Source organism: Sprattus sprattus (genome assembly GCF_963457725.1).
Source record: "Sprattus sprattus genome assembly, chromosome: 8".
Classification (NCBI taxonomy): Eukaryota; Metazoa; Chordata; class Actinopteri; order Clupeiformes; family Clupeidae; genus Sprattus; species Sprattus sprattus.
In genome coordinates this window covers 23,044,738-23,056,381 of record NC_137927.1, presented here as the reverse complement: position 1 = coordinate 23,056,381, position 11,644 = coordinate 23,044,738, and the positions used below count along the sequence as shown (strand labels likewise).

The following is an 11,644-nucleotide window of genomic DNA, read 5'->3' as shown; positions in this document are numbered from 1 at the left end:
AAGGCTTACCAACGTCACTGGGTCAGGCTTTGGCCGATGAGCAACCCAAGGGTGTAACCAATGATTGTACGACTGTAACACCTTGTTCCAGCCCACAGAAAGCTAGGCCAACCAGAGCAGATTATTTTTGAGGAAGTCACATCAGAGCTGCGATGCAATTGGTTCGCTAATGGTGGCTAAAGCTTTATCTGAGGGATTGTATTGTAACTATTAACCGCTGGATGGCAGCATTTATCTTTCACGTCTTGGAATCGACCATGGGTTACAATTTTTCGACATTTGGCAGCTTTAACTCGGTGTAGCAGGTGTGATTGAGCAAATGCTTTAAACCTATTCGTTGGTATGGCCTTGCGGGAACATTAGAAATAAATTAGGACCAGACTATGAACGGTTTGAAAATTCTTATAACTGTGATGTTGTTGTTGCTGTACAGTACAGACCTAGCCTACTTAATTCCTGCATTCTTAAAAGAGCATTAAAACCAGTAGCTACAGTTACAGTATGAAGGTATTGGGCGTGCTATCACCTTGAACATCACATAGGAACAGTTCAAACGTGTTCATAAAGGCCCTGTAACAATAAGGCATTTACATTTTGAGAACGCTGTACCACTACAGTATTGCAATACACTATACACTTCAGTTCTCACTATCGCAAATGTTGAAACGTCCTTTTCAACACATTAGTCTAGGAATCAGGCATTGGCACTGTGTTGTCACACCACCGAAGGGAGAAAGGCAGAATGGATTTCAACAGTAGAGGCTAATGGGTGGTTGGTATCGATGTGTGCTGCATACAGGCATCCTGTTAATGAGGAAGATTGAGTTAATTCACTCACTGTTGTAAATAATAACAAAAATGGCTGAGCCTGGATCCCACTCTCTGTGTTACAACCACATCTCTGAGCTAAAAAGATCTAAAGCTAATTTGAAAGTTGTGTTCTTTTGTCAAATTGGGTTCAAAATAGAGTAGTGATGACATTTTTTCAGATAAAAAATGAAATGAAGAGCCACAGCGGTTAATGTACTGTGGCTTCAATAGAAGCCCTACAGGGTTCATTTATTTCCATGGATACCCATTTGAGAGACACGGATTCAAAACATGACCAACAAAAGGACCAGGCACTTGTTTGACCCGCTGAAGTGGGTGACGCAAATGTTTATAATGTATCTGGCCAACATGTAAGGCTGGCAGCATGAGAGACAGGTGGCCTATGCAACAGCCTCCATCAGGGGCTGTTATAAGGCAAATGGACACAAGCTTATTTCATTGCTCTTCAACACACCATCTGGACAGTTTTGTCACTGTCTTTGTCATTCTTGACACTAAAAGACACTCTCCATCAGTCTTTTTAGTGAAATTAGTGACATGCTTTGTTAGAATCCACCAGATTACCTGTTGTGCAAAATATTGCATAGTTTTCAACCATATGGTTTTGCTAATTTGGAATAATAACATAGCTGCATGACAGTGGAAAAGACATCAGTAAAATCACTTTATTAATGAGGCTCCTTTAAAGGAAGCAGCATGGGTCATCCTTAGATTTCATCTTGCGTTTGATGGGGAACATGTGAAGGAGAAAAAGTGTCAGCCACACTGTAACCACCCTGCTATAATAAACTGTACCCAAAGAAGGATGTGTGGGCATACTCCATTTCAACACTTGTGGTCTTTGAGAAATGGTTGTATGCTTCCATACAGCCAGAGAAATACAACAGAAATGTGTGCTCACAGTGGAAGAGAAGGGAAAGATGTGTAACACATTTTTAACTTCCTTTTTTTGTGAAATTATGTAACCAGTGTTTGACAGAGCGGGTCATTTTGCACCTCAATTTAGTTTTGAATTCAAAACCGTTTTATGATGAAAGTATACTTCAGGAACGTTTTTATTTCTATTTGAAAAGTATCAGTTGTCAACACGCCTCTATAATCCTTTCACTGTCATGACACATGTATCAGCATCAACATTTGGTGGCAATGGCATGCATATTTTTTGTTAGTTTGTTAATTGCATGTTATTGAAGGTATATTGCATCATGGTACATTATATATATATAATATATATAATATAATGTTCACGGTGATAGCACGCCCAATACCTTCATACTGTAACTGTACTGGTTTTAATGCTCTTTTAAGAATGCAGAATATACCATCCAGATTACACACATAAAAGGCATATAACAACTGGCAATAATTTTCTTTAATAGAATATTTCAATACAGATATTCTTTACAAGTACCTTATGAGAAAACCTGTCAATGTGCTGTGAAGTTTGCATATTATACTCTTGGACCATTTTAACATCTTACTAACAGGACATTGAGTCACTCATAACAGGTGATTAATAAAGAAAAACGCAACATGGGGATATTTAGAAACCTCAGTTGAATACTGGGGAATTCTGATGTGTTCTGACTCACAAAACAATGATGTTATAACTGTGAGGAGTGCCTGTGTATCAAGCTTCAAAACAATGTAACAACATTTATTTTTTAACATTGTATCTTGAGCCCACTATCAGTTTCAATCATCAGTTTTGTATCAGTGTGCTGGCTCTGAGAGTAAATATAATTTTAGTTTATACCAATGTTTACAGTGTTTTTCTGTTGTTTTTGTTAAGCTTTGTGAGCACCATTTTACTTTGTGAGCAAGTTCCTGTGACACACACATAGAGTTGCCCAATGCCCCCTGCTCAAGGGTATAAATCTCTGGCGAAGGAGCAAGGAAACAGTAACCTGTGGATGAAGAGACAAGAAGCATGAAGAACTTCAGTCTGTGCGTTCTCCTCAGTCTGGTGATTGCAGCTCATGCCAACCCAATAATAACAGCGACCGACAGCAAAGATGAGGATGTGGTCCAGGTAAAGTGTCCTAACATTTAACCTTGTGCTATGAAGGAAGGTACAAATTTAGATACAATTTAATAACGCATGACTGTTTGTGTTGCAGAACTACCTGAAAAGATTCTACAACTTGGGAATGGAGAGTGAGTCTACTGTTCTATTCAGGACGATAAGCCAGCTCGAGCTGAAAGTAAGTGAGATGCAGCAGTTTTTTGGACTCCGTGTGACAGGAAAGGTGGACTCAGAAACCTTGGAGGTAATGAAGAAGCCCCGCTGTGGTGTCCCCGATATGGAAGAATATAACACTTTTATTGGACGTCTCAAATGGCCCACCGACAAATTGACTTACAGGTGAATTCAGTCGTTATATTTGCTTACTTGTTTAACACTGATATAAGCTCACATAAAAAGAATATTCTGTGTTTTGCTGGCTGACTTGATCCATTTCCCCTTCAGAATTGAAAGCTACACTCAAGATATGTCTGTGGCCGAAGTGGACAGTGCCATGAAAAAAGCACTACAGGTCTGGGCGAAAGTAACACCCCTGACGTTCACACGTATCTACTCCGGAACAGCCGATATCATGATATCTTTTGGTGTCAGAGGTAAAAACTCATGATTAAACATTATACACATCACATCAGCACCCTCAGGGTAATCCTACTACATGAATTCGAGTTTAATTGGGTGTGCATGCTTTCGCCGTGTCCATAACTGAGTGTAAAGGGCAAAAGAACATGATTGTGGTACATCTTTTGTCTAAAATATCTCAACACATGATAATCAACAATGTAATCAGCTGTACACAAAAACTAGCCTTCAGGAAAAACTACCTCAACTTCACAGTGAAGGAAGAATTAAATTGACTGCCTACAACTACATATATGCAACTTGCTGTTTTTCTGTGTTTTTCATAGCTTATTAACACTCCAGCAGCAGGAACATATACAATGACATACAATGTTTAGTGTTATTGAAGTAATTACTACCAATGGGACACATTCATGTGTACGTTTAGGAGCTCATGTTCATAATGTTCTTCTACTGTTTTTCTAGACCACCGTGATGGCTACCCATTTGATGGGCCTGATGGTACCTTAGCGCATGCCTTTCCACCATCAGATGGAATTGGGGGGGATGCTCATTTCGATGACGATGAGACCTTTACTTTCCGTACCTCAGCAGGTAAATAATATAATACTGATCATCTTTTAGTATGATTAGTGCTTTTAGAAATGTGCAAACCATTAGTCTAATGTCTTCATACAACAGGGTATAACTTGTTCCTGGTGGCTGCCCATGAATTTGGACACTCTCTTGGCTTGGCCCACTCCAAAGACCCTGGTGCTCTCATGGCTCCAATTTACGTCCACAGAGATGTGGACAGCTTTGTGCTACCACAGGATGATGTCAACGGAATACAATCACTTTACGGTTAGTTTCAAGGCTACTTTAAATTAACTTGGGCCAGTGTTTCAAAGACCATTTTCTTTGTTTTATTGTTGTGAACTTAGTGACTTACATGAGAAAATGTTTTGAACGACAGGCCCAAACCCAGAAGAGCCTATTCCTACAGCTCCCACTACCCCTAATGCCTGCGATCCTAAGCTCAAACTTGATGCAGTCACAAGTATGCGTAGAGAAATGTTATTCTTCAAGGGAAGGTACTGCGATACGTTGAAATCATTGCATTCGGATATGCCGTAAATATTTTTTTTTTTCTGACCCCATCTTAACACATTAAACTTCATATACACATCTGTTTGCAGGTTCTTCTGGCGTAGTTATCCACTGAGACCAGATCCTGAGCAACATCTCATCAAGAGCTTCTGGCCTGATGCTCCCGAGAATATTGACGCAGCCTATGAGAACCCACAAAACGACCAAGTCTTCCTCTTTAGAGGTACCACCGAAAAACTTTTATTTCTTTTGTTACAATGCACTTGTTTGTTTTCTTTGCTACAACAGCCTCAAATATGACATTGCTTCTCTGGTCTCCAGGTCAGAAGGTTTGGGCTCTCTATGGCTATGACATTGCAAAGGGTTACCCCAAGAGCCTGAGCACTATGGGCTTGCCAGAGACTGTGAAGAAGGTTAGCGCTGCGCTCAGTGACCCTGACACTGGAAAGACTTTGTTCTTTGTTGGCGAGTATTATTATAGGTAAGTACACTATGACCACACCTGCAGGTACAGATACAGGTCTGCTTAAATGTGTCTCCAAAATAAGACGTCTTTCTTTCAACCTCACTACAGCTATGATGAAACCAAAAAGGCAATGGACAAAGGTTACCCCAAAATGGTTGCAGATGGTTTCCCTGGAATGACAGAAGTTACAGCAGCTGTCCTGTTCAGAGGTGTGCAGGCTCACAATGTTTCACCATACTAGATACCAGCTTTCTGTTCAATACAGCCAATGTCAATACATTTTTAAAATATAAAAAGTCACTGATTGAAATAAAGCAATATTTAATCATGCTCCCTCTACCCCCCCAGGTTATGCCTACCTCTACGAGGGCTCCGTCATGTTTGAGTACGATTTTGTGTCCAGAAGACTCTTTCGTGCTCTGAAAGCAAGCTATTTCTTAAATTGTTAGTTGCTGTCAATGTATTTTGGTCACTGCAAAAAAAAAAAATGATGTTTTTCAGAAAACCAATTTTTGGTGTCACATGCAAAGCAAGTGTTCCATGCAGAGCAATGCACTGTACTGTTATGCCGCGGCTTCTCCTTCCTTCTCTTCTCATTCTTTGTTTCTTTTTCTGCTGTTAATTCAGCTTGAAGAAAGAAACATAATTAGAACTTTGTTGCGTGGTCTTGTAAATGACCCTTGTGCTATCTATTTATATTATTTAATTTATTTGACCTTTTGTATTACCTATCATCTTACTGCTTGTAACTTGAACCTGCTGATTTATGCTCTAAGTTTATTGAATATTCAGAACATCAAAATTAATTATTTCTATAGATTACTTTTTAAATGTACTGCAATGTTTAATAATGTATTCAAATAAACTATCATTACTTTACTAGTATGTTTATTAATTCATTATTTATTTAATCATTGTATAATCGATAAGAGGATGAAAAGTGTGAGCCTTTCGAGGCCTATCAATAGTCAACTCTGCAAAAACAATTAACTTCTCATCACTATGTCATTAGAACAGAAAGAGCAAAACTGAAATTCAAAATGCATGCTCTTGTAAGAGGATAACCTCAAGTAAATCTTATTAAAAGGTGATAAGATCTACACATCACATTTGTAGCATACTTGAAACTGCAACATATTGTATTCTTTAACAACATCCAACAATGCCATTGATTATGGTGACATGTTTGTTGCTGATATATTGATGGTTATAATGAAAACAAACAAATCGTACATAAAGTATAGGTCCTCACACCATTTTTATCTAGGACATCTGCCTGTATACCAAGAGTGGAAGGCTACAACAGCACATCAATACATATTAAAAGATGTAAGAAAATGACATAAGCATTGCGTTCTACTTCATTTGGGATGCACTCACCATGCTCTGGCACTGATGTTTTTGGCAATGAGTTAACACAGAGTTGTGAAAACCCAAATGGCTTCCCCTTGATGTAACCACGCCTCCTGGTAGTCAAGTTAGTGGTTCAGAGCAGATGTTCGTAGGCGTATGAGAGTAGGGTGCTTCATCCCGTAATTAATTAAGACTGCCATGTCCAGTGAGCCCAACAGTGCATCATGTGATCTCCAATGTGCCGACAGGTTCCCTCATACATCTCATCAGATCATCATCCCTTCATCATCATCACCCCCCCATTTCCCAAGATGTACTGTTGGATGCTTTCATCCACAAACTTCTTATTCATTACCCAGACAACACTCTGAGCACTCAAGTATAGTCATGAGTAATACAATTTTTTTTTATACACACAGGAAAATATGCTACTTGCCTTGTGCTATTGGCTTGGGACTTCCCACAGTGACAGATCCTTTCACTGTCACATGCAAAGGTGCACATGTTCTCTCTTCAAAACCAATCATACTTTTTATCTGGAGATACTAATTCCTTTAGGGCCTTATACATGTGCCACTTCTCTGATGAGTCCAATTTCACAGTAGGTGCAAGACTCTGTGGCTTGTAGGCCTCTCCAGGTCTCCGTCTAACCATCAGACGACCATGTATTGGGCAAAGCTGAAAATTGGACTCATCAGAGAAAACGAACTAGAAGACCCTCCAGTCCACTTTGGTTCAATCCTTATGGTCTTTTACAAACCTCAGCCAGGCAAAGTACAACGTTGTCCCGGAAGAAAAACTTGCTTCCTTTTGCTCTGACAATGTTCCCCAACTCTGAGAAGTGTTTTTTCCAGCAGGGCAATGCTCCATGCCACACAGCCAGGCCAGTAAAGGTGTGGATGCAGTACCACCAGATCAGGACCCTGTCATGGCCAGCCCAATTTCGAGACCTGAATCCCATAAAAAACCTCTGAAATGTGATCAAGAGGAAGATGGATGGTCACAAGCCATGAAAAGAAGCCGAGCTGCTTGAATTCTTGCGCCAGGAGTAGCATAAAGTCACCCAGCGGCAATGTGAAAGACTGGTGGAGAGCATGCCAAGACACATGAAAGTTGTGATTTTAAATCAAGGTTATTCCACCAAATATTGATTTCTTAACTCTTCCTAAGTTAAAGCATTAGTATTGTGTAGTTTAAAAATGAATATGAGCTTGTTTTCTTTGCATTATTCGAGATCTGAAGACACTGCATCTTTTTTGCTATTTTGACCAATTGTCATTTTTCTGCAAATAAATTATCTAAATGACAATATTTTTATTTGAAATTTGGTAGGAATGTTGCCAGTAGGTTATAGAATAAAACGAAAATGTACATTTTACTTTAACACATACCAATAAATAGTAAAACCAGAGAATCTGATAATTTTGAAGTGGTCTCTTAATTTTTTCCGCGGCTGTATACTGTATAGGCTTGGTAGAGCTATATTTAAAGTTGTCATGGTAGAAATGATGTCTCATTGAGTTTCTTATGATAATGCGTTTGTTTCGTTTGTTTTCTTACTCATCACTGGTGTCAAGGTCACAAGAAAACAACCAGCAGCCCAACACCTATCAATACAATCAATCTTACCACAACAATAGTCCAAGCACCCCTGCCAATATTTCTCATTCTCACTCGCAGTCTGAAACTCTATCTTGAGATATTTTGTAGCAACATTTGTAGGTTCTGGTGGTCAAAAAACACAAGCTACAACCTCTGCGCCCACAGTCGAAAGAATTTCCAGGAGTATCAAGAATGTATGCCATGCATGGGTGGGAAAAACAAGATCATATTTATCTATGTTATTTTGCTTTGCTACTCTTCTCTGTCAGGTTCAGCAACATTCTGAATGATTTCATATTTTCAAGACACTGCTATTTTCTGGAAGTGCTCATTGCTCTGGCACAAATTATGTTCATTTCCTCTATATTTACCCTGTCCAACTATGAATTCTTGTAGTTATCATTGTGTCCTATAATTAAACCTTGCTGAAGATTTCTTTGTCATATTCAAGTGGTCACTAACTAAATTCTTGAAATAATTGGAAAAATCCTAGCATACATTTTCATAGCACAAAACACCTGCACCTACCAAAAAGACTGAAACCAAATGGTTTCTTTAAAAAGCTCACTACTCACATATATTCAAAATGCCTATGTCGTTTTTTCTCAGATATGTTCAATTTAGGGACACAACCTTGGCACAATCATGGGAATATTGAATGGTTTTCCAAACAGCCACCTGATGCGTCTGGGGCATCTTATAGCCAGCCAATAAAAATGCTGCCTTCGAGTTAAAGGTATATTCCCCAAACCCTACCTTCACCATTGCCTCCTTCACTCGCGAGCGTTATTGGACTGTTCACCACTGATGGCTCTTTTTTAAGCACACATACTAAATACATGATGTCGTATACATTTCACTCTGCGACTGGGATATCAGAATTTTCTACCTCAAAACCATTCGACTTGGTTTTCTTGAACCGGTCCTTAGAAATCCTTGGAAACGCAACGGTGGTGAGAGAATTTGAGGCAATAAAGCACCGTCATGTTCAATTCTCTCCATCAACTTCAGTGTTTCTAGCTATCCTCATGACAGTCTTGGTTTTCACCACTATCGTAGGAAACGCGCTTGTTATACTAGCTTTCGTGGTGGAAAAAAGTTTGCGGACACACGGCAACTTTTTCTTTCTTAATTTAGCCATTGCAGATTTGCTAGTAGGTGAGTGAGGTGACACTCCGTTCTCATTTAGTCTAAATGGTTATGGTTATGAATGAGTGTAAAACTATAATGAGTGTATATTCTTTGCCATTAGGAGGATTTTGTATTCCAGTGTACATCCCTTATGTGCTGACGGGCGAGTGGAGGCTCGGAAGAGGGCTTTGCAAACTCTGGCTGGTTGTGGATTATATGGTTTGCACAGCGTCTGTGTTCAATATAGTCCTCATCAGCTTTGACAGGTTTCTGTCCGTCACCAAAGCGGTGAGTCGGTGATATGTATACAGTGTGTGTGTGTGTGTGTGTGTTTGTGTGTGTAGCATACATGTAGGCTAATATATGTTCATGTATAAATGTGCAGTGACAATAATCTGCTTAATGTGCTTGCCATTTCATTATGGCTCCTTTATTTTTGATTCATTCAAATATAACGTGTTATAGATAAATCGTACAGCATTATATTGCTTTTGACATCGTTACTCGTCTATGTATTCCTACCAGGTGAGCTACAGGTGCCAGAAGGGAGTGACGTCCGCAGCGGTATTGAAGATGGGGAGCGTGTGGCTGGCTGCCTTCCTGCTTTACGGACCAGCTATCATCAGCTGGGAGCACATTGCTGGTGGGAGTGTAGTGCCCACCGGGGAGTGTTATGCCGAATTCTACTTCAACTGGTACTTTCTTATTACAGCCTCAACGGTGGAGTTCTTCACACCATTCATAAGTGTTACCTACTTCAACCTCAGCATCTATATTAACATCAGGAAGCGGACAGAGGTCAGACAGCAACAGCCAACCAACATGGAATTTGGAAACTGCGAGATGGAGTCACTGGGAGCAAGCGGTGTGAACCGCGTGTTCTTCGTCAGACCAGTTCAAACGCATGCCCGCAGTATCAAAAGAAAAGGCGCGCGCTCTCGGAGTGGCCTTTTGTCAAACGCCAAGGTCTCTGCAGCAGACGTTGGTGATGCAGGCAAGGGGGGGAGGCGGGAGAGCGCCACTCTTGACCTCCCTCCTTTGCAGGTTGGAGATTTGGCTCAGCAATGTGCTCCACCAGGATTTCACAACGCTGAGCAACCGTTTGAACCTGTGCGCACCCGCTCTGACGCATCTGCCAACCTGGCAAGCCGATCCCGACTCTCCAGAGACAAGAAAGTGGCCAAGTCTTTAGCTGTTATTGTTGGTGTATTCGGACTCTGCTGGGCACCCTACACCCTACTCATGATCATTCGGGCGGCATGCCATGGCCAATGCGTCCAGCACTACTTGTATGAAATTTCTTTCTGGCTGTTATGGGTTAACTCCTCCATTAACCCTGTTTTGTATCCTCTGTGTCACAGCAGCTTCAAACGCGCATTCAGCAAACTCCTCTGTCCCAATAAGATCAATATACAGCCACAATACGTGGAACAGAATTACTAGGGAGTAAGTGGACTAACTGACCGACTATATGTTGGGCAAAATTACCCAACAAATCAACTCCTACGTGGGAAACAGTATTATGTCTCTGTCATTTTGGAGGTGCCACCCTTTGTGTTTTATGGTGAGCTTAAGCTTGAATATTATCTGTTTCAAGAACTGGTATTATGTGCTGCTGCTGTAAACCTGATTGTGATTTGTTACAAAAATTGTGGTACCCTGGAGACTGTACATAGCTGATGTTCACAAGCCAGATTGATTTTTTTACAGAACTACTACAGATGAATATCATGGACATGCTGTGATACATGGAATAAGTGTGTATCTTTACTCTAAATCCAAAAAAGTAACCAGCTATTTATAATTGTTTTTAATGCAAGTGGGGAAGAAAATCAATTGACATACACATACACTGATTGAGCTTGATCTCAGACAATACTCAGACTTCCTAAACCGCTAAAGTGAAAAGCATGACTGTCCTATGTACAGCATAAATAAAGGTCTACCATGATAAGGTTAGCATCTGTTAGTGTGTTAATGTTGATGTTGTGTATAGTTTAGAAATGGGTGAGCAAGAAAGAAATGAAATAAGCAGGAAATGTTAAAAGATGCTCTGAACAAAGTCCATGTGCTGTCCTCACATTTCAGGCATTCAGTCCTAATGGACCAGTAAATCGCCATGGCAGGAATCCCAGCTTCTAGCACGACAGCGGATACACTCACTGCCTCCCACACAGCAGGGACTCAGAGTAACAGAGTGAATGGGGCCAGCTTCCCAAAACATCACTATGTTACCCCCCACCCCCACCCGCAAGAATGCGCATTCTTGACATGGAGTCTTAACAGGTTAGGGGGGTTAAGCATTAAGACACTTGCCATTTTGTATGTTTAGATACGGTTACTGCACAACAGATGCACACTGAAGCAATATATTCATGGCAAAAATGCATTGTTTTGCTTGAATATGCCTCTTGCAGACTAATACTTAGATCAGATCATAGAAGTCCTAACGAAGGACATTTTTATTGTATCTCTCCAATGCTCACGGCACATGTTTTGGATTATTTCCCTACAATCTTGGAACAACATCTTTGGTGTTGAGGGTGGGGTGGGGAGTATTGTATTAG

The 11,644-nt window shown here is 40.3% G+C and overlaps 2 protein-coding genes across 2 annotated transcripts; both read left to right on the top strand.

Moving 5' to 3' along the window:
• Window positions 1-2,761: 2,761 nt before the first annotated feature.
• On the top strand, window positions 2,762-5,440 carry LOC308369335 (collagenase 3-like; the record flags this gene model as incomplete). The annotated part of the gene is made up of 10 exons (XM_080843734.1): window positions 2,762-2,863; window positions 2,952-3,196; window positions 3,302-3,450; window positions 3,902-4,030; window positions 4,118-4,279; window positions 4,392-4,509; window positions 4,615-4,748; window positions 4,847-5,006; window positions 5,100-5,200; window positions 5,340-5,440. 10 exons carry the CDS (start codon window positions 2,762-2,764, stop codon window positions 5,438-5,440), a joined length of 1,401 nt encoding a protein of 466 aa, XP_080699860.1.
• Window positions 5,441-8,138: 2,698 nt separating this feature from the next.
• Window positions 8,139-10,601, top strand: hrh3 (histamine receptor H3; the record flags this gene model as incomplete). Its single annotated transcript, XM_080843540.1, has 4 exons — window positions 8,139-8,155; window positions 8,770-9,104; window positions 9,199-9,365; window positions 9,603-10,601. 4 exons carry the CDS (start codon window positions 8,139-8,141, stop codon window positions 10,518-10,520), a joined length of 1,437 nt encoding a protein of 478 aa, XP_080699666.1. The 3' UTR covers window positions 10,521-10,601.
• Between the last annotated feature and the right edge of the window lie 1,043 nt (window positions 10,602-11,644).